The sequence below is a fragment of the Symphalangus syndactylus genome, chromosome 23 (genome assembly GCF_028878055.3).
Source record: "Symphalangus syndactylus isolate Jambi chromosome 23, NHGRI_mSymSyn1-v2.1_pri, whole genome shotgun sequence".
NCBI classification, from domain to species: domain Eukaryota; kingdom Metazoa; phylum Chordata; class Mammalia; order Primates; family Hylobatidae; genus Symphalangus; species Symphalangus syndactylus.
In genome coordinates this window covers 63,539,692-63,563,536 of record NC_072445.2, presented here as the reverse complement: position 1 = coordinate 63,563,536, position 23,845 = coordinate 63,539,692, and the positions used below count along the sequence as shown (strand labels likewise).

General features: G+C 39.7%; 1 protein-coding gene across 1 annotated transcript in view; it reads right to left on the bottom strand.

Annotated features, from left to right (window-relative positions):
* Positions 1–23,845, bottom strand: part of CAGE1 (cancer antigen 1) — a 61,536-nt gene that overhangs the window by 16,976 nt on the left and 20,715 nt on the right. Inside the window, exons 7-11 of the mRNA XM_055264716.2 lie at positions 23,499–23,609; positions 20,609–20,689; positions 19,959–20,066; positions 10,563–10,667; positions 9,578–9,648 (exon numbers count right to left, since the gene is read on the bottom strand). Of these exons, the coding sequence (XP_055120691.2) occupies positions 9,578–9,648; positions 10,563–10,667; positions 19,959–20,066; positions 20,609–20,689; positions 23,499–23,609 (476 nt within the window). The remainder of the gene's footprint in view (positions 1–9,577; positions 9,649–10,562; positions 10,668–19,958; positions 20,067–20,608; positions 20,690–23,498; positions 23,610–23,845) is intronic.

Below are 23,845 nucleotides of genomic sequence, written 5' to 3'. Positions count from 1 at the left end.
TACTATATACTGAAATGCAGCTTTCTGTGGGGTTTACAAGTTTTAGGGGTAAACAAATGTTCACCTTATTCTCTGTGATCAAGGTATAAGATTGCATAGATTTTTAAAAGAATGTTCAATCCAATCAAACTTTTTGATCATCCTGTAACTCAAACTATCATGAAACTTAGAAAGAAAGGTTGTGGATTTACACTGAAATTTTCTGTGATTTTTGATATGGTTTTGCATGGAAAAACATTTACAGGGGCTTCATGTGGGTGGAAATCACAGTTGCTGTTGACAGGGCAGTGAGTTGTCATTTATTAATTCAGTGTTGTCTGTAGGAGATATGGCACTGGAAGTATTTTTCTAGGACTCTGTTGGCATTCTGTGGATGGTCAATAGTAAATAAGTTAATGCGGAAGACTTTGATGAGTGACTTCAAAAACTACACATTATGATCAGGGATCATATGATGGGTAGGAATGGAATAGAAGATCACCTTGAATAACAAGGTAGCAGGGCTTGATAAAATGGGAAGCCGGGACAGGAAATGAACTGGGACATTTTTATAAGAGGATCCATCTCTCACCAGGATGATGTAATGATTGTAATGGGGACAAAGATAGAAAAAGTCTCACATTTTGTAGGAAGGTGTTCCTTCCTACAAAGGAAGGAATGGGATAGATTCATCAAAAACACAGACAGCACATAATGTCGTTTGGAGCAGGGACTTCTACATCTGGAACAGACAGATCTGGACATAAGTGTTGGAGAGAAAGTGGTATTCAGGAAAGAGAAATGCATGGCTACTGAAATCTCTAGCATTGTGGAAAATCTATCGACTCAGACTCAGAGGACAGTGAATGCATCTCTAAGGTGACGGCATTTCAGCAGATGTGAAGATAGTACAAGATAACGGGGGTGAAGACAGCCTGAGTGTTCTAGGTAGAACAACATGCTAAAACTTGGAGGCAAAGGGAATATGGTACATTTGAAAACGTATAATATCTCTAGTGTGGCAAAAGCAAGTCAGGGAATGGTAAGATGAGATCAGAGAGGCAGGGTGGAGCTTGATCATGAAGAAACCTGTAGGCCATGTTAAGGATTTTTGCTTTTACCTAAGGTGATGGAAAATCACTAAAGTTTTTTAAGATACAAAATGGCATACTCATATTTATAGTTCAGAAAGATCACTCTGGCTGCGTATACAGAATGGACTTCACCAAGTAGTTTTCTTTTAGTCTTTTAGAAAAATAAAATGCCACTAATAGCTTTTGTAGTAAACAGCTGTTTCTAAAGTCCAAGGCCTATGATTGGAAAAATTACAGGCCAGGCGCGGTGGTTCACACCTGTAATCCCAACACTTTGGGAGGCTGAGGTGAATCGATCACTTGAGGCCAGGAGTTAGAGACCAGCCTGGCCAACGTGGCAAAACCCTGTCTCTACTGAAAAAAAAAAAAAAAAGAAAAGAAAAAAAGCCAGGTGTGGTAGCGCGCACACCTGTGGTCCCAGCTACTCAGGAGGCTGAGGCAGGAGAATCGCATAAGCCTGGGAGGCAGACATTGTGCTACTGACTCCAGCTGAGATTGTGCCACTGCACTCCAGCCTGGGCAACAGAGCAAGACTCTATCTAAAAAAAAGAAAGAAAGAAAGAAAGAAAAGATTCTAATAAGCAGCCACAGTTGACAATGCTTATGATAAAGACTAAATTGACATTCTGACCTATGGTCTCTTCTTCAACACAAATTGGATCAACCACTCAACTGAAATATACATTAAAAAAAATTTTTTTTTCTGTCCAAGCCCTGCAGAACATTTACATTTTTTAATTTAAAAATAACTGGGGCAATCATCATGGTGGACGGGAGGCAGGACTAGATTGCAGCTCTGACTGGGGCGGACAGAGCAGTGTATGGAGGCTCACATCATGAATTTTAGCTCCAAAATGACTGCAAGAACAAATCAGGAATCCTGAGAAGACCATGGACCCTCTGAAGGAAGCGGACTGCTCCTGCAGGAGCTGGGAGACACCCCAAATACTGTGAGTGCCCAAACTGCAGAAGTGGGAAAGGGAGACCCTCTACTCCCAAACACACACCCCCAATGAAGAAAATGAAGGTCTAGTTTGAGAGAAGTTTCCGACCTTACCTGGAGCTGAGTCAGTTTAGAGAACCAAGCGAAATACAGCGGTAGAGGAAGCAGCGGGAAAGGCCCTGGGAGCTCGCTGGGTCCCCAAGCAGGACATTCCTGCCTGGCCCCACAGGGACCCAGGGGAATCTTTGTAACAATTTGAATTGAGCAAGAAGCCTCCTGGCCAGAACGTGGGGGAGGGTGGGAAATCTATCTGGTTTGCAGACTCCACAGGAGAGAAAAGAACCAAAGCCCTGTTCTTTCACAGCTGCGAGGTGGGTAGCCTGGGGCAAGTTCTCAAGTCCTGCTCACCCACTGCCTGGAAACAGACTGTAAAAGGGGGCATGGTGAGAGTGAGACAGGCCCTTTGGATTGTGTGGGAGTTGGGTGAGGCCTGTGACTGCAGGCTTTCCCCAACTTCCCTAACAACCTGCAGAGGCAGCCATAATCCTCCTAGGTACACAACTCCAGTGACCTAGGAATCTCACCCCCATCCCCCACAGCAGCTGCAGCAAGACCTGCCCAAGGAGAGTCTAAGCTCAGACACAGCAAGCCCTGCCCCTACCTGATGGGCCTTCCCTATCCACCCCGGTAGCTGAAGACAAAGGGCATATATTCTTGGGAGTTCTAGGGCCCTGCTCACCACCGGTTCCTCTCCATACTACCACAGCTGATGCTCTCTGGAAAGTGCCACCTCCCCGCAGGGGGCCAACCAGCACAAAAATAAAACATTAAACCACCCAAGCTAAGAACTTCCCAGAGTCCATTTCACCGCCCTGCCACGTCCACTGGAACAGGTACTGGTATCCACAGCTGATATCCATAGACAGTTCACATCACAGGACTCTGTGCAGACAACCCCCAGTACCAGCCCGGTGCCAGGGAGACTTGCTGGGTGGCTAGACCCCGAAGAGAGGTAACAATCACTGCAACTCGGCCCACAGGAAGCCACATCCACAGGAAAAGAGAGCACTACAGCAAGGGAACACCCCATGGGACAAAAGAATCTAAACAACAGCCTTCAGCCCTAGACCTTCCCTCTGACAAAGCCTACCCAAATGAACCAGAAAACCAACTGTGGTAATATGACAAAACAAGGCTCTTTAACATCCCCCAGAATCACACTAGCTCACCAGCAATGGATCCAAACCAAGAAGAAATCCCTGATTTACCTGAAAAAGAATTCAGGAGGTTAGTTGTTAAGCTAATCAGGGAAGCATCAGAGAAAGGTGAAGTCCAATTCAAGGAAATCCAAAAAACGATACAAGAAGTGAAGGGAGAAATATTCAAGGAAATAGATAGCACAAAGAAAAAAATAAAAACTTCAGGAAACATTGGACACACTTATAGAAATGCAAAATGCTCTGGAAAGTCTCAGCAATAGAAATGAACAAGTGGAAGAAAGAAATTCAGAGCTAGAAGACAAGGTCTTTGAATTAACCCAGTCCAACAAAGACAAAGCAAAAAAGAAAAAGAAAATATGAACAAAGCCTCCAAGAAGTCTGGGATATGTTAAACAACCAAACCTAAGAATAATCGGTGTTCCTGAGGAAGAAGAGAAATATAAAAGTATGGAAAACATATTTGGGGAATAATCAAGGAAAACTTCCCTGGCCTTGCAAGAGACCTCAACATCCAAATACAAGAAGGACAAAGAACACCTGGGAAATTCATCGCAAAAAGATCATCGCCTAGGCACACTGTCATCAGGTTATCTAAAGTTAAGATGAAGGAAAGAATCTTAAGAGCTGTGAGACAAAAGCACCAGGTAACCTATAGAGGAAACTTATCAGATTAATAGATTTCTCAGCATAAACCCTACAAGCTAGAAGGGATTGGGGCCCTATCTTCAGCCTCCTCAAACAAAACAATTGTCAGCTAGGAATTTTGTATGTAGCAAAACTAAGCATCATATATGAAGGAAAGATACAGTCTTTTTCAGACAAACAAATGCTGAGAGAATTCCCCACTACCAAGCCACCACTACAAGAACTGCTAAAAGGAGCTCTAAATCTTGAAACAAATCCTAGAAACACATCAAAACAGAACTTCTTTAAAGCATAAATCACATAGGACCTATAAAACAAAAATACGATTTAAAAAACAAAAACAAAAAAACTAAGGTACACAGGCAACAAATAGCATGATGAAAGCAATGGTACCTCATATCTTAATACTAACATTGAATATAAATGGCCTAAATGCCCCACTTAAAAGATACAGAACTGCAGAATGGATAAGAACTCACCAGCCAGGTGCAGTGGCTCACGCCTATAATCCCAGCAATTTTGGAGGCCAAGGTGGGTGGACCACTTGAGGTCAGGAGTTTGAGACCAGCCTGGCCAACATGGTGAAACCTCATCTGTACTAAAAATACAAAATTAGCCAGGTGTGGTGGTGCATGCCTGTAATCCCAGCTACTTGGGAGGCTGAGGCAGGAGAATCACTTGAGCCTGGGGGCCAAGGTTGCAGTGAGCCAAGATCTCACTGTTGCACTCCAGCCTGGGTGACAAGAGTGAAACGCTTGTCTGAAAAAAAAAAAAAAAAAAGAAAGAAAGAAAGAAAAAAAGAAGAAGAAAAAAAAGAACTCACCAACCAACTATCTGCTGCCTTCAGGAGACTTACCTAACACATAAGGACTCACATAAACTTAAAGTAAAGGAGTGGAAAAAGGCATTTCATGCAAATGGACACCAAAAGTGAGCAGGGGTAGCTATTCTTATATCAGACAAAACAAACTTTAAAGCAACAGCAGTTAAAAGAGACAAAGAGGGACATTATATGGTAAAAAGCCTTGTCCAACAGGAAAATATCGCAATCCTAAAATATATGCACCTAACACTGGAGCTCCCAAATTTATAAAACAATTACTAATAGACCTAAGAAATGAGAGAGATGGTAACACCATAATAGTGGGGGGCTGGCTTCAATACTCCACTGACAGCACTAGACAGGTCATCAGGACAGAAAGTCAACAAAGAAACAATGGAGTTAAACTACACCTTGGAACAAATGGACTTAACAGATATCTACAGAACATTTCATCCAAGAACTGCAGAATACACATTCTATTCAACAACACATGGAATTTTCTCCAAAATAGACCATATCATAGGCCATAAAACGAACCTCAATAAATTTAAGAAAACTGAAATTATATCAAGCACTCTTTCAGACCACAGTGGAATAAAACTGGAAATCAATTCCAAAAGGAACCTTCAAAACCATGCAAATACATGGAAATTAAATAAACTGCTCCTGAATGAGCATTGGGTCAAAAACAAAATCAAGAAGGAAATTTAAAAATCCTTTGAACTGAACTACAATAATGACAGAACCTATCTAAACCTCTGGAATACAGCAAAGGCAGCGATAAGAGGAAAGTTTATAGCCCTAAACAGCTACATCAAAAAGACGGAAAGAGCACAAACTGACAGTCTAAGGTTACACCTCAAGGAAGTAGAGAAACAAGAACAGACCAAACTCAAACCCAGCAGAAGAAAGGAAATAACCAATATCAGAGCAGAACTAAATTAAATTGAAGCAAAAAATACAATACAAAGATAAATGAAACAAAAAGCTGGTTCTTTGAAAAGATAAATAAAATTGATAGATCATTAGTAAGACTAACCAAGAAGAGAGAAAATCCAAATAACCTCATTAAGAAATGAAACAGGAGATATTACAACTGACACCACTGAAATACAAAAGATCATTCAATGCTACTATGAACATCTTTACACACATAAACTAGAAAACCTACAAGAGATGGATAAATTCCTGGAAAAATACAACCTTCCTAGCTTAAATCAGGAAGAATTAAGATACCCTGAACAGACCAATAACAAGCAGTGAGATTGAAATGATAATTAAACAATTACCAACAAAAAAAGTACAGGACCAGATGGATTCACAGGAGAATTCTACCAGACATTCAAAGAAGAATTGGTAGCAATCCTTTTGACACTATTCCACAAGATAGAGAAAGAGAAAACCCTCCGTAATTCATTCTATGAAGCCAGCATCACCCTAATACCAAAACCAGGAAAGAACATAGTCAAAAAAGAAAACTAAAGACTGATATCCCTGATGCACACAGATACTAAACTCCTTAACAAAATACTAGTTAACTGAATCCAACAACATATCAAAAAGATAATCCACTATGATCAAGTGGGTTTCACACCAGGGATTCAGGGGTGGTTTAACATATGCAAGTAAATAAATGTGATACACTACATAAAAAGGATTTAAAACAAAAATCATATGATCTTCTCAATAGATTCAGAAAAAGCATTTGACAAAGTCCAGCATCCCTTTATGATTACAACTCTCAGCAAAATTGGCATACAAGGGACATACCTCAATGTAATAAAAGCCATCTATGACAAACCCACAGCCAAGGTAATACTGAATGGAGAAAAGTTGAAAGCATTCCCTCTGAGACCTGGAACAAAACAAGGATGCCCACTCTCACCACTCCTCTTCAACATAATACTGGAAGTCCTAGCCAGAGCAATCAGACAAGAGAAATAAATAAAGGGCATCCAAATTGGCAAAGAGGATGTCAAACTGTCACTATTGGCTGAAGACATGATCATTTATCTTGAAAACCCTAATGACTCCTCCTGAAAGCTCCTAGAACTGATAAAAGAATTCAGCAACGTTTCCTGATACAAGATAAATGTACACAAATCAGTAGCTCTTCTATACACCAACAGCGACCAAGTGGAGAATCAAATCAAGAACTCGAGCTCTTTTACAATAGCTGCAAAAACAAAAAACAAACAAACAAACAAAAAAAACCTAACCAAAGAGTCCAAAGACCTCTACAGGGAAAACTACAAAACACTGCTGAAAGAAACCATAGATGACACAAACAAATGGAAACACATCTCATGCTCATGGATGGGTAGAATCAATATTGTGAAAATGACCATATTGCCAATAGCAATCTACAAATGCAATACAATCCCCATCAAAACACTACCATCATTCTTCACAGAATTAGAAAAAACAATTCTAAAATTCATATGGAACCAAAAGAGAGCCTGCATAGCAAAGCAAGACTAAGCAAAAAGAATAAATCTGTAGGCATCACACTACCTGATTTCAAACTATACTATAAGGCTATAGTCACCAAAACAGCATGGTTCTGGTATAAAAATAGGCACATAGACCAATGAAACAGAATAGAGAACCCAGAAATAAATGCAAATACTAACAGCCAACTGATCTTTGACAAAGCAAACGAAAACATAAAGTGGGGGAAAGGACACCCTTTTCAACAAATGGTGCTGGGGTAACTGGCTAGCTGCATCTAGGAGAATAAAACTGGATCTTCATCTCTCGCCTCTTACAAAAGTCAACTCAAGATGGATTAAGGACTTAAATCTAAGCACTGAAACTATAAAAATTCTAGAAGATAACACTGGAAAAACCCTTCTAGATATTGGCTTAGGCAAGGATTTCATGACCAAGAACCCAAAAGCAAATGCAATAAAAACATAGATAAATAGTGGAGACTTAAACTAAAGAGCTTTTGCATGGCAGAAGGAATAGTCAGCAGAGTCAACAGACAACCCACAGAGTGGGAGAAAATCTTCACACTCTATACATCTGACAAAGGACAAATATCCAGAATCCACAAGAAACTCAAACAAATCAGTAAGAAAAAAATAAACAATACCATCAAAAAGTGGGCTAAGGACATGAATAGACAATTCTCAAAAGAAGATATACAAATGGCCAACAAACATATGACAAAATGCTCAACATCACTAATGGTCAGGGAAATGCAAATCAAAACTACAATGTGATACCACCTTACTCCTGCAAGAATGGTCATAATAAAAAAATCAAAAAACAGTAGATGTTGGCATGGATGCAGTGATCAGGGAACACTTCTACACTGCTGGTGGGAATGTAAACTAGAATGTAAACAGCCACTATGGAAAACAGTGTGGAGATTCCTTAAAGAGCTAAAAGTAGAATGATCATTTGATCCAGCAACCCCAATACTGAGTATCTACCCAGAGGAACATAAGTCATTATATGAAAAAGATACTTGAACACACATGTTTATAGTGTCACAACTCAAAATTGCAAAATCATGGAACCAACCCAAATGCCCATCAATCAAAGAGTAGATAAAGAAACTGTTACTATATATGTATACACACACACACACATATATATGATGGAATACTACTCAGCCATAAAAGGAATGAATTAATGGCATTCACAGTGACCTGGATGAGACTAGAGACTATTATTCTAAGTGAAGGAACTCAGGAATGGAAAACCAAACATCATATATTCTCACTGATATGTGGGAGCTAAGCTATGAGGACGCAAAGGCATAAGAATGACATAAGGGACTCTGGGGACTTGTGGGGAAGTGTGGAAGGGGGACGAGGGATAAAAGACTATAAATATGGTGCAGTGTATACTGATTGGGTGATGGGTGCACCAAAATCTCACGAATCACCACTAAAGAACTTATCTAGCCAAATATCACCTGTACCCCAATAATATATGGGAAAAAATAAAAAAAAATAACTGAGGCAAAGCAATTTCAGCAAAATGATAGTTTGATATTTTTAAAATATTATGTTTTTAATTTTGATATTTCATTAGCCTATGATCATTGAGCATCGGCTGAATTTCCTTGGTTATAAGCTGAAGAGGAATCAAATTTTACATTTCCTGAGTATACAACATCCTCTCCCCTCTTCAAATTTAAAACTTGCCTGCATTAGTTTGAAAAAATGGAAAAACTGTTTGACATGGGTTCTGCTTAGAAACAATTGTGAAAACCAAAAGCAAACTTTAAAAATGCACGCACTTTTAATTATTTTGGGTGAGGCAGGCTTATAGAAAGCTCATATTTTGGGGGCACTGTCTCTATAAAATTAGACCTTTTGTTAAGCTCCAGTGATAGCCAGCACAGCATAAATGAAATTGGGGGAAGGATGGAAGAAGCAGCATATTAGAAACAAGTATAATGAATAAATAAGAACTACGCAGAGTTTAGGAGCACAAATTTTGCAGTGTTTCATGCTGAATCCCATTCTCATGAGTTTATTTCCTTCTTGATATATGTATGAATATGTTTAATTTGATGTGCATTCAGTATCTTTTTGTGAGTAATTTCTAAGCACTGCAAGATTTTACTTGAATACTATGATAATGTCCTCTAAAATTGTTGAATGTTTCTTATTAATTCCTTCATCACCCCTTTAAATCAAAGGGAGCTCTGAGAAAGGAAGATGAAAATCTGGTTGCTTAACTGTTGAAGTAGTCCAGACATTAAGCAGTCTACCTATATTACTAAAGAATGAACTTAATTAATAAAACTGCACATTTTTCTTCTTTCTAGGAGTCTGAAAAAAAGAATTTAGAATCCGGAGAATAAGGTATTAGTAAATATTCACAAAATTAAGGATTCGTTTTTTCAACTTACTGTGCAATCTGGGAGTGGGATATTGCGAGCCTTTGGTCAGCACATTCAATGATTTCTTCATATGACGTAACCTTGAAAAAAATAAGCTAAACCAATTATTTTTCATTCTAGAATTTTTATTTTTTTTCCTTTTTTATGACTGCAAGTTGAAGTTTAATTATTTGACTATTAATGAAAGTTTCATAATAGGCAAAACACCTTCCTTACATTTTGAAATCAGGAATATGAAAAAAAAAAGAACTATAACATGCCCATTAATCATGCAGAAAATGTGAAGCACCAAAAAATGGACAACAGTAATGAGTCAACTATAATCCAGTTGTCTTCCAAATAAGTACTATATGCATCAACTAAGGATTATAGTTCATTTGGTTGAAGTTAATGCAGTTTTAATAAGGTAAACTAGAACACTAAGTTGGCAAGATTTAGAATTATCCTGAAAGTGAAGTAGCAATACTAAGATTTTAAATTGCCAACAGCAGAACAGATAGACACACACAACAATCTTTGATAGCTTTCAGCTAAAAGGATAATGGGGGTGTTTTATAATGTCATTATGAAGTAAAAGGGATCAATATAAATGTGCTACATCATCCCACAGACCCTTTTTAGCTCTAAAATTCTATTAATATTTGGCATAGATTTTAAAAGGCACAAATATTTCTGTAAGACAGTTTGTACCAGGCCAGGAACAGTGTCTCAGGTCTGCAATCCCAGGATTTGGGGAGGCCGAGGCAGGATTGCTTGAGACCAGGAGGTTGAGACCAGCCTATGCAACATAGTGAGACCACGTCTCTACAAAAATTTTTAAAAATTAGCCAGGAATGGTGGCACATGCCTATAATCCCAGCTACTCATGAGACTGAGGCAAGGAGGCTTGCTTGAGCCCAGGGGGTTGAAGCTGTAGTTAGCACTGCACTGTACTTCACCCTGGGTGACAGAGTGAGATCTTGTCTCAAAAAACAAAAGAAAAAAAAATGTGTACCTTCTTTATTAAGTTGCCTAAATGTCTTTGATACTTGTCATTTTCTTCAATGAGTCTGTTGCAGTGGTTTTCTTTTGACTCTAGGAGATGTCCCAATTTTGTGATCTATGGAGAAATATCAGTAAACATACTAACCTGGAACCTGCCAGGAAAGCTATATATGGATGCCAAGAACAAATGAGAAAACTGAGCAACACTTTATTCCAATATTCTTCTAAACCGAGTTGTACCACAGGTGAAGCATGAGAGGCTATGAACCAGATAATGGTTAGACTGCACTTAGAACAGATAAACAAAAATTATAATGGGGTTTTACCTTTTCTCTTTATACTACAAAACAGCATTGCAAATAACTGAACACGTATTGGTACATACAAATATTTATCAGCCCCAAATTTTCCTTATTGTCTTTCCATGTATAGCCAATGCATAGACATATTTGACTCTATATGAAGTAAAGCACTGATGTTTTCAGGTTTGAGAAATATTCTCCCTTGCATAAATGACTGCAAGTTTTTAAAAAGGTTCAGCTTAATGTATTTCATTTTCTGACCTATGGTCCAATTTTTATTTGTAAGAAAGCCATTAAAAATGAAAAATTATGTGACATCTAAAATCAATTATCAGGAAATGGTATTCACAAGTTCCCCTAGCATTTACCTTAATTTTCAAAGCAATTATAGAAGAAAAACTATAAACATGAAATAACAATGTTAAATGACTTTTAATCATCTAATGTTTTATTTTTTATTTTATTTTTGAGATGGAGTCTCTCTCTGTCACCAAGGCTGGAGAACAGTGGCACAATCTCAGCTCACTGCAACCTCTACCTCCCAGGTTCAAGCAATTCTCCTGCCTCAGCCTCCTGAGTAGATGGGATTACAGGTGTGCGCCACCATGCTCAGCTAATTTTTGTATTTTTAGTAGAGATGGGGTTTCACCATGTTGGCCAGGCTGGTCTTGAACTCCTGAGCTCAGGTGATCCACCCACCTCAGCCTCCCAAAGTGCTGAGATTACAGGTGTGAGCCACCGTGCCTGGCCTAATGTTTTAAATATACTTATGTGTCTGTAGTGAAGAACCCTAGAGGAATCAATAACAGAGCAAATTTGCAGCAGAAATAGCAACTTTCTTTCTCTTATATGAATAAATTAATGAGGACATTATCAAATCAGTGGTCCCACTTCTCTAACAACATACATTATTTAAGGTACTTAATCCAGTTATTATTACCTCAATTTAACAGTTGGAACCAAAGTGAAGATAATTTAAAAGATTTTTGAAGTAGAAAATGCTAGAATCCCTATTTCTCAGCTATTAATGTTAAGCTCTTTGCATCTCATCTCCTTACTACATCCTGGAGGGGGCGTTCCACTCTGCTTCATGACACTTGACCGAAGCAATGTGGAATTCCTTCTCAATTTCTCTTTTTCATTATAGATTTCATGGCACACTTTGAATTCTTTAATAGCTTTCAAGATCAAAATAACCCTTTTAAGTCTACAGATTGATTTTTTTTAAATTTGCTAACCTCAGATTAAAGAAAGAATAGCAAAAGCTTCCTTACAGAATAATATTTATTTTAGAGATAAAAGAATTGCTCTTCAGAAGCCAGGTTTTTAGATTATCATGAAAAGAAATACAACATTTTAAGTTTCTGCTAACGTACAAATTTTAACTGCTTTAAGGGTATAAGTGACATACGATTAATAACACATATTTAAAGTGTACGATTTGGTAAATTTTTGTTGTTGTTGTTGTTGTTTTTGTATTTGTTTTTGTTTTTGAGATGGAGTATCGTTTTGTCACCCAGGCTGGAGTGCAGTGGTGCAAGCTCTGCTCACTGCAACTTCTGCCTCCAGGGTTGAAGTGATTCTCCTGCCTCAGCCTCCCTAGTAGCAGGGACTATGGGCGCATGCCACCATGCCTGGCTAATTTTCATAGTTTTAGTAGAGACAGGGTTTCACCATGTTGGCCAGGCTGCGGTTAGGTAAATATATGTATATATATATATGCCTCCATGACCATCACCATCATCAAGATAATGAGCCTACCCATCACCCTCCACAACCAAAGTTTCCTCTTGCCACTCAGCAATCCCTCCCTCCTGCCCATCTGCCTTCCTTGACCCCCACACTCTCTGCCAGTCCCAGGCAACCACTGATCCACTTTCTGTCATCATAGATTACTTTGTGTATTCTAGAATGTTATATAATGGAACCAAACAGTATTTACTCTTTTTTTGTCTAGTTCTTTTCACTTGGTATAATTATTTTGAGGTTCTTCTATGTTGCATGTGTTTCAGTAGTTCATCCCTTTTTTATGACTGAGGAGTATTTTCATTGAATGAATATATACAATGTATTTACCCATTCACCTGTAGACAGACATTTGGGTTGCTTTCTGATTTGGGCTATTTATTATAAATAAAGCTACAAAGACCTCATACATATTTGTATGAACATCTGCTTTCATTTCTCTTGAGTAAATATCTAGGAGTAGGCCAGGCACAGTGTCTCATGCCTATAATCCCAGTGCTTTGGGAGACGGAGGCGGGAGGATTGCTTGAGCTCAGGAGTTTGAGACTGGCCTAGGCAACATAGCAAGACTCCAGCTCTACAAAAAAATATATTTTTTTAATTAGCTAGGGCTGGTAATGTGCACCTGTAGTCCCAGATATTCTGAAGGCTGAGGTGGGAGGCCGCAGTGAGCCAAGACTGCACCACTACACTTCAGCCTGGGTGACAGAGCGATACCCTGTCTCTTAAAAACAATAACCAAAAAAAACTAGGAGTAGAATAATGGTAGGTGTGTGTTTAACTTTTAAAGCCATTGCCAAAATGTTTTCCAAAATGGTTGTACAATTTTACATCCCAACCAGCAGTGAATGAGAGTTGCATTTGCTCCACATTCTCTCCAAGCCTTAGTATAGTCAGTCTTTTTAATTTTAGACATTCTAAAAGGGGTTACAGTGGTATTCTTTGTAGATTTAATTTGCATCTTTTTTTTTTTTTTTTTTTTTGAGACAGAGTTTCGCTCTTGTTGCCCAGGCTGGAGTGCAATGGCACAATCTCAGCTCACTGCAACCTCCACCTCCCAGGTTCAAGTGATTCTCCTGCCTTGGCCTCCCAAGTAGCTGGGATTACAGGCATGTGCCACCACGCCCGGCTAATTTTGTATTTTTTAGTAGAGATGGGATTTCACCATGTTGGTCAGGCTGGTCTCAAATTCCTGACCTCAGGTGATCCACCCACCTTGGCCTCCCAAAGTGCTGGGATTACAGGTGTGAGCCACCTTGCCCGGCCTAATTTGTATCTTAATGATGTTAAGTATCTTTCCCACCTCTTCAGCACCTCCTTTCCTGAGTGGCCTGCCCATGTGTACTGCAGCACAGAGTGCAGACACAGACCTACAGAAGTTGTGATGGGCCTCACTGACTGCCTTGAAGATGTAGGCTCTAAGGGCAGGGGTGAGTTAGGCAGAGGCTGAACACCCATGTTGGGTCATGTTCACAGCAACAGACATTTGACATAGCAGAGGAGGAAGTCCTTTTGGAGAGCTGTTCCCTGGGCAGTGTAGACTACAGCCAGTGAGAGGCAGAGAAGCCAAGACGAGGTTCATTCAGTCCGGGTGGCACTGCTCAGTCATGAGCCCTCCAAAGATGTCCTGGGTTTGGTCCTCTCTGCATCCCGAATTTGTGGAAGCAGTTCCAAGTTAATAATATATTAACTTGCTTCAATATATTATGAGGCACTGAAATCCAAATCAGTAAAATACTGAGGTCACACATCTTGTATTCACTTTCTGTCGCTGCTGTAACAAATTACCACAAACTTAGTGGCTTCACACAATCCAAAGTGATTATCTTATAGTTCTATAGGTGGGAAGTCTGGCACAGGTCTCACTGGGCTAAAGTCAAAGTGTCAACAGGGCTGCGCTCCTTTCTGGAGGCCTTAGGGGAGAGCTTCCAGCTTCTAAAGGCTGCCCACATCTTTGGCTTAGGTCCCATCTCTTCATCTTCAGAGCCAGCAAGTGTTGTAGCTTTGAATATTCTTTAGTAGTCAAATCTCCCTCTGACATGTCTAGGAAAGGTCCTCTACTTTTAAGAACTCATGATTAGATTGGACCCACCCTGACAACCCAGGATAATGTACCCCTGAATCTCAAGGCCCTTGATTTAATCACATCTGCAAAGTCCATTCTGCCATGTTCTGGGGACTAGGGTGTGGGAATCTTTGGGGGTGCCATTATCCTGCTACCACACACCTGTTATGAGGTTTACTGAGGCCCTCCATGATTTGAGGTGCAGGGGGCCTGGCCTGGGTAGCTCTATCTAGGTCGTAATTCAAGGTTTCCTAAGAGGCTTTTACTTGCGTTAACACACTTTCCTCATATAGGGTTGTCTTACATCTGGTAGTGTCAACTTAGAGGGAAACTATGTCAAAGTAGACGTAAACATTCAACATGAACGGTGGATAAATCAGCCATCATTATTAATAGCCTTGCAGATTGAGATATGGGAAGAAGATTGGCTGATTGAGTTTCCAGTTCTCTACACAAAGGTTTTGAGGTTGTGTACATACAATATAAACCTGGCTGGCAGCGACGGCTCACGGCTGTAATCCCAGCACTTTGGGAGGCCAATGCGGGCGAATCACCTGAGGTCAGGAGTTCAAGACTAGCCTGTCTAATGTGGTGAAACTCCGTCTCTACTAAAAAATACCAAAAAATTAGCCGGGTGGGGTAGTGCATGCCTGTATTCTCAGCTACGTGGGAGGCTGAGGCAGGAGAATCACTTGAACCCGGGAGGTGGAGGTTGCAGTGAGCCGAGATCACGCCACTGCACTCCAGCCTGGGTGACAGAGCAAGACTCTGTCTCAAAAAAACAAACAAACAAACAAACAAATACAATATCAATCAGAAACTAAACATTAAGCCAGAATATATAGAGCAGGTGAGGAACAACATGCAGATATGAAGATAGCTAAGACCTACACTCCAGTGTCATATTTGCTAATAAACTTCTTCGTAGCTAGAACGAAATGGAAATCTGGTCAGTTACATAAATAATGACAAATGTGGTTGTCATTATTTATGTGATGAAAACATACCTGCTTCTAAAAGAGAAGCTTGTCCTAGTGGGCCCAAGATCTCTAAGGAGGTTCTCATCCAAGTGAAACAACCATGTCTGTGTAGCAAATGAGAAGGATGTTTCCTAGGATTGTTGAGGGTCTAACACCAAAGCACGACTCAGTAAAAGCAATTCTGCAAGGGCCGAGATAGTATGTTCCAAGCAGCAGCTTTCAGATCATGAACATGGTTCAGGTTATGACTCTTTATTAAGTGGTAAAATGAATTTATAACCAACATAAAAAATGAAATGGAACAGAACAGAATTTTAAAACCCAGTGTTTTAGCTGTGTGTGTGTGCATGTAAGTATTCCATCAGGATGTAAAATGTATTTTTTCTAAACTGAGGATTACTACTAGAGGAACAAAAGAACTGCAAAGATAATCCTTCAGAGATACAAGAGCTCTTAAGCTCTTGCTAAGAGCTGGTCAGGAAATAGATTGATGTGATATCCTTCAGCAAGGATCTGTAGTGCAAATATTGTTTCTCACCCTTGCTTTAGAATGGAAATTAGGAAAATCAGAACCAGGACGGTGAGGGATAGGGTCAGAGTATCAGCAGGACTACTGTAAAATGCCAGGATGCTTGAGAGAACAAGAAAACAGATGGTAAGGTTGACATCTATGTAAACTAAGAATGTAAGATTCCATCTGGCTGGACAGCCCTCCCACCTGTGTGACCCAAGTTTTAGTGATGACCCTAGTCTCTTCCTTAGGAGGTTGGTCAGTGGCAGAGGCCGGCAAACTATAAAGTATACTCAAGGTAACACTGTGCCAAATCCAGATACAGGTGGGTCCCTTTTGTCATTCAAGTGGACCACAAGATACTGGGTTTTGATTGTTTTCTTTTGGCTCACTTGGAAAATTTTTCCTAGAGCAGTAATTTTCTACTTTGCCTATTCCTTTCTTATTCTTGTGACTTCTTTACAATTTAACAAGCTGTTAATTTTAAAGGCTACCAAAATAATAAATTAGGTAACTGTTTTACGTAATATATGATTGTCATATTGAAGTGGTATGTTTTAGGACAGATTTTGGTTTTTAAATTTTAACTACTCCATAATACTGGTTAGAGGATATCTTCTTTGTATTAAAAGGTATCTATTTTACTTGGGATGGGATCTAGGAGGAACTTACTATAAGCCTATTTGAACTCTGAACATCAATACCATTAAAAGGACTTTTGCCTTGTTCCCAGTGATCAAATCCCTGACTGTATCAATGTCTTCCTGGACCAGGAGACATTTTGCACTTGACAGTTAAACACCCAGGATGCTCGAGCCAGCAGGAAGGCAAAGCTGAAGTCAAGGACCCTGTCTCAGGATGGAGGAGGCCAGGCTGTGAATGGAGCAGATGGCAGGGTCAGAACTGTGAAGAGGAGCCAAAGGCAAGGGGTCAGAAGGACATGAGAGAAGCACACGACGATGTGCTAGGGGAAGCCTGAGCATCACCCTGCACTCCAGTGGCCACACCTTGCTGGCCCAGAGTTCCTTAGAGAATGAGGTGTGAATCTTCTGGAGTACATTCTGCACTTCCAAAAAATAACAAAATCCTTTTTATCTTGAAAATTTTCACGCAAGTCTAAAGAATAACATAATGAACCTCCATGTTTCCATCACATAACTTCAACAATTATCAACATTTTCCATTACTGTTTTATCTTTCTCCAACCCTGCCCCTCCCCCTACTATGCCACCTTTTTGTTCTCCTGGAGTACTTTAAAGCAAATCTTGTCATCATATTAATTCACTCATAAATACTTTTCAAAATGTAATACTAACAGGCCGGGCATGGTGGCTCACACCTGTAATCCCAGTACTTCCCAGAAACTTTGAGAGGCGGGTGGATCACCTGAACTCAGGAGTTCGTGACTAGCCTGGCCAACATGGCAAGACCCCGTCTCTACTAAAAATACAAAAATTAGCTGGGCGTGGTCGCGGGCGCCTGTAGTCCCAGCTGCTCAGGAGGCTGAGGCAGGAGAATGGCGTGAACCTGGGAGACGGAGCTTGCAGTGAGCCGAGGTCACGCCCTGCAAGCCTGGGCGACAGAGTGAGACTCTGTCTCAAAAACAAAACAAAACAAAAAACAAAACAAAAACAAAAACAAAAAACACACACAATGATACCACTATCACATCTATTAAAATCAACAATAATTTCTTAATATTATCTAATATTCTGAATTCAATTTTCTATTATCTCATAAATGTCTTTTTATAGTGGTTGGTTGAGTTTCATACACCGCCTCTGGCTGATTTGTCCTTCAAGTCTCCAGCCTCCTTTAGTCTATAACAGTTATTCCCCTCTCCTTCCCTTCTCTCATGCCAATTATTCATTTATTAGAGTTCTCCACATTCAGGATTTGTCATTATGGTGTGATCGAGTACATTTCTTTACCCACTGTAGTTCCTGTCTGCTGGTAGTTAGGTCTAGAAGCTAGCTTTTGGATTCAGCAGTTTTGGTAAGAAGCCTTGTGGAGGGTGTTGTGTGCTTCCTCTGCACCATGTCAAGGGGCACGGGTCTGCCTGTCTCACCATTAGTGGGGTTGAGATTCATCGGTGTGTTCAAGTATTGGTCAATATGGTTCATTCATTAAAAACTCCTTATTAATCTTGAGCCTAAAGGTTTTAGCAGCCATTATGATAACTGCTTACATTCCTTAATTTATTCAGGAGTGCAAAATATAATTTTCTAAACTTATCTTTTCTTCAGCTTTTAATAGCTTAGATTCTTCAGTAAAGAACTCTCCCCCATCAATTATTTGGATACTCTGAGATAGGATTTGTACACCAAAGCCTATAGTGCATTTTAAAGGTGTGTCTGACACTCTGCCATTTGTGACCTTGTTCCCATTCCAGCTCCCACTGCTGGGAACAGTATTGTTCACTCTCATCATCTTTGTATCACCAGGGCCTGAAGCATAGGTACTGCTAATGGACAACACAATGTATTGAGTGCTGTCCTCTTAGCTCCCTGTGCCCAAATTTTACTGGTCTTTAAGACCCAACTGCCATCTCCGTCATAACCTGCACTTAGAAATAATCTCTTCCAGTCCTCCAACAAGTATCCACTCTGTTAGATGCCAGCCATTGTACCTCTTCTCTAAAAACTTTCCCTTTCCTCCTGGTAAACAGTTATTTATGTATCTTATCTTCTTTTCTAGATTCCTTAGTAGCAGGTTTTACGTTTTGTTTCACTTTCTAGCTCCTTAGTGATTAGCTTGTTTAATCTTTTCTGGGAAGTCAATAATAATTACTGGGTTTTTTTGTTTGTTTTGTTTTGTTTTGAGACAAGGTCTTACTCTGTCGCCCAGGCTGGAGTGCAGTGGCGCAATCTCAGCTCACTGCAACCTCTGCCCTCCGAGTTCAAGCGATTCTCCTGCCTCAGCCTCCCAAGTAGCTGGGATTACAGGCACCTGCCACTGTGCCCAGCTAATTTTTTGTATTTTTAGTAGAGACGGGGTTTCACCATCTTGGCCAGGGTGGTCTTGAACTCCTGATCTCATGATCCACCCACCTCAGCCTCCCAAAGTGCTGGGATTACAGGCATGAGCCACTGCGCCCAGCCAATAATTACTTCTTAAATGAAAAAGAAAAAATTAGAAAAGAGGAAAGCTTTGAACCTTCACATTATTAGACACTTTCTTTTCTATTAAAGATGAATTGTATATAATGAATTTAGTATAGAATGCTTTTTAATCATTTAAAAAATATGGTGGTAGACTTAGCTAATTAACTCCTATAAAAATTCATTATGTTAGTCGTTTTCATTTTAGTGAGATCCAACTGAATTCCTAAATTGCTCTATAACTGTCTAGATTCTAAGATCAGATTTTCATTTTCTTCTAACATATTTTTCCTATTTTATCTGCCTTTATCTTTACAGTACCATCTAAAGTACATTATGAGTGTTATTGCCTGAAGCACACCTTAACCATGGTTGTTGTACACAGCTATTACTGTAGCATATGCAACAGTATTAGTGTACTTCATCTACTATGAAAAAACAGCACTTTCTAAATTTCTGCATTTGGAAGGAAATAAATCTGATTAATCTTAACAGAAATGAGGTAGGACAATATTTAAAATTTCAAAACCCCAAAATGCAAACTTCAATTCTATATTATTGTGGGTAAATAATAATGCCATGATGCCAGTATGTGACCCTTTTTATAAGCCAGTTTTTTGAAGGATGATAACTTCTTTAACTTGCTAGTAAAATAATGTTGTGTATAAAAATAATATCAAGGTAACAAAGGTCTTTCTTACCAAGAAATCAAGCTCCTCATTTAGACTGTGGTACTCATCCAGTTTGGCTCCCAGAAAGGTAGGTACATCTCTGATACTCTTGGCTTCATCTGAATCACAGTCTATGACCTGAGATTAAATATATTTGTTCTCACTTTCAATCATTTCATACTCCTTGGAATACCTGACAATAAATACTTTATTAGTTTAAAAATCAAAGAGATTATCAGTGGCTGGAATAATAAAAGTGTAGAACTTAGAACTAGAAGGACTTCAACAAATTTACCAAAAGAGGCCAGGTGCGGTGGCTCACACTTGTAATCCCAGCACTTTGGGAGGCTGAGGCGGGTGGATCACGAGGTCAGGAGATCGAGACCACGGTGAAACCCCGACTCTACTAAAAATACAAAAAAAAGTTAGCCGGGCATGGTGGCGGGCGCCTATAGTCCCAGCTACTCGGAGAGGCTGAGGCAGGAGAATGGCATGAACCTGGGAGGTGGAGCTTGCAGTGAGCCGAGATTGCGCCACTGCACTCCAGCCTGGGTGACAGAGCAAGACTCCGTCTCAAAAAAAATAAAAATAAAAAATAAATAAATTTACCGAAAGAACATAAATATCTGAAATTGTATATTTTTATGTTAAAGATAGTACATAGTAAATATTAAGCTCACCTTAATAGCATGATCTTGAAATGCTTTTTCCTTAGCAATTAACTCTCTAAAGGTTGTGATTCTATCTTTATATTTCAGTAGCTAAGAAAAGGAAAACATTCTGTATTTTAGAGAGAAAATACAACTACACTCTAATATTTATAATAAAATAATCAAACCGGGCCGTGTGTAGTGGCCCACGCCTATAATCCCAGCACTTTGGGATGCTGAGGTGGGTGGATCATCTGAGGTCAGGAGTTCAAGACCAGCCTGATTAACATGGTGAAACCCTGTCTCTACTAAAAATACCAAAATTAGCCGGGCATGGTGGCTGGCACCTATAATCCCAACCACTCAGGAGACTCAGGCAGGAGAATTGCTTGAACCTGGGAGGCGGAGGTTGCAGTGAGCCGAGATGGCGCCACTGCACTCCAGCCTGGGTGACAGAGCAAGACTCTGTCCCAAAAAAAAATAAAAATAAAAAAAAAAATAATAATCAAACCATGCAGTCTAACAGTCTTCAGAAAACATACAAAAAATATGTTTTTAAAGCTCTTGTGAGGAAAATAATTCACACAGCAGGTCCAAGACTGCTAGGCTTAGAGAGGCCTGCTGGCAAGGCTGCCCCATGACTGGCATTTGGAAAGTTGGACTGCAGGAAGTTTTCCACCATTCTCTGATGTAAATGGCTTATGGTGCTTAACCTACTTGCCCAAAGCATGGGACTTAAGCTGAGCATCTACTTTCCTTCCAGGGGTCTGGAATTTTGGTACGCACTAGGCAGCTCCTAGTGAACAGCTCCTGATGAAAACCTGGGGCACTGGGTCTCTAAGAAGCCTCGCTGGTAGATGACACTTCCACACCTGTGGTTGCAACTCATTGCTGGGGGAAGGAAACACATCCCGTGTGACTCCATGAGGACTCTTGGAAGCCTGAGTTTTGCTTCCTCTAGACGATGCCCCTGTGCCTTTCCCTTGGCTGATTTTGCATTGCCTCCTTTGCTGTGGTAAGTCATAGCTGTGAGGACGACTCACAGTCCTTCAGCTAATCCTCAAACCTGAGGGTGGTCTTGGGGTCTCCAAGGAGTTACCCTAACATACGATTGTTGTTACAGTCAGGCTATTCAAATTTTTCCTTAAAGAAAAAAATTAGCCAAATCTGGGCGTAATTTATAATCATTTCTTATTTATTCCTTCAGTATAATAATCATCTTAATATCCAATATTCAAACTGATTAGTGAAGTGTGGTACACAAAATGTTTTTTATTCTTTATTGCGAACATTTTCCAATATTTAAAATAGACAAAAAACTTTAATGAACCCCATGTAACTATCACTCAGCTTCAATAATTAACAGCTAATGGTCAATGTCATTATATCCTCAATCACTGCCCTCTTCCCTCCATCCCCCTTCACTGAATCAAATTGCAGACATCATATCACCTGTCAATACTTCAGTAATTACACCGAAGGAATTAACCATAGAACTTAAATATCTGAAAGAAATATTTTGGGGATTTTTTTTTTTTGCTTTTTGTTGTTTTTGTTTGTTTGTTTTGAGACAGGGTTTTGAGACTTGCCTCACCACAGCTTCGACCTTTCTGGGCTCAGGTGATCCTCGCACCTCAGTCTCCGCAATAGCTGGGACACAGGTGTGTGCCACCACGCCTGGCTAATTTTTGTATTTTTTGTAGAGACGGAGTTTCCCCATGTTTCCCAGGCTGGTCTCAAACTCCTGGGCTCAGGCCATCCGCCTTCCTCAGCCTCCCAAAATGCTGGGATTACAGGCATGAGCAACTGTGCCCAGCCTGAAGTTGTATTTTTGTAACAACCTCAGTTGGGCTTATTTTTGAAAGCTGTTTAGAGGAGTAGAGGCCGGCCGTTTCTCTGCATGGCTGTGCTCATACTTTGGTCCTGTCCTCTACAGGCTGGCTAGGAGGCAGAGAGATTCTTCAGGATACCCGCAACATGTCAGTTCAGGTAAGTGTTACAGAACGAATTTGTTATGATCCAAGATTCCAGGTTTGAATATATTTTGATTCCTTTAGCCAGATAAAATTGTCATTTCTGCATTCCTCTCAGATTCAAAATGGTACAATTTGACATCCTGTTATCACCTTCCTTATTTAATTCTCTTCATTTTATCCTTCAATCTCTATACTACCACACCTAGAAAAGAGTACTTGGGGCCGGGTGCGGTGGCTCAAGCCCTTAATCCCAGCACTTTAGGAGGCCAAGGCAGGTGGATCACCTGAGGTTAGGAGTTCAATGGCTGCATTTCATTAAATTCGGCCTGGTCAACATGGTGAAACCCCATCTCTACTAAAAATACAAAAAATTAGCTGGGCGTGGCAGCACACACCTGCAATCCCAGCTACTTGGGAGGCTGAGGCAGGAGAATCGCTTGAACCCGGGAGGCGGAGGCTGCAGTGAGCCAAGACGTGCCACTGCACTCCAGCCTGAGCAACAGAGCAAGACTCTGTCTCAAAAAAAAAAAAAATTAAAGAAAAGAGTAACTAAAGACAATCGAAGAACCTGCCCTCACCCTTCACCCACCTAAGAAATAAAATTGTTTTCAATGTTTCTATTATTCCAAATGATGAAGTTTGAAATCACTATAGGAAAGTCAAAATAAACAACCCTTCAGGAATCAGTAGTGCCGTGCAAAAATGAAAAAATTTATCATACTAAATTTTTTGTGGGTGAATGAGATTTTCCAATACAGACAAACAATAAAACAAGTCAAATGTTGAACATTTTATCTCTTTAGTGAGGGGCACAGTAAAACTAATCTGGTCACCCAAAATAATTTTTAAAATGATTCCAACTTTAAGAGTTACTTCTTCACTACCTTTTAACTATTTTCTCACTAAAAATAATATAATTTTTAGATGAAGAATAAATATAGTACCTCTTTATCTAAATTTTTCTTTTTAAGATGGAGGCTCTTCAGTTTCTGCAGCATTATATCACTAACCTTCTCACTCTCTTTGAAATGTTCAGCATCAGAATTGGTGATGTCCTAAGGGTAAGAGTTTCAGAAGCTAGATGAAAAAGTTTTTACTAAAGCTAAAATGAGGCCAAAACCATGCATATGAAACAAAAACAAATCTCCTATCAGTAAGTAAGCAAACCAAAAGAGGTAAAATCATATTGAACTCCATTCCTCAATTACTTATCAGAAGGCATCTAATAAAGGGTTAGTACACAAAGACTTCATTTTTTTCAATTTTAATATATATTTTTTTGAGACAGAGT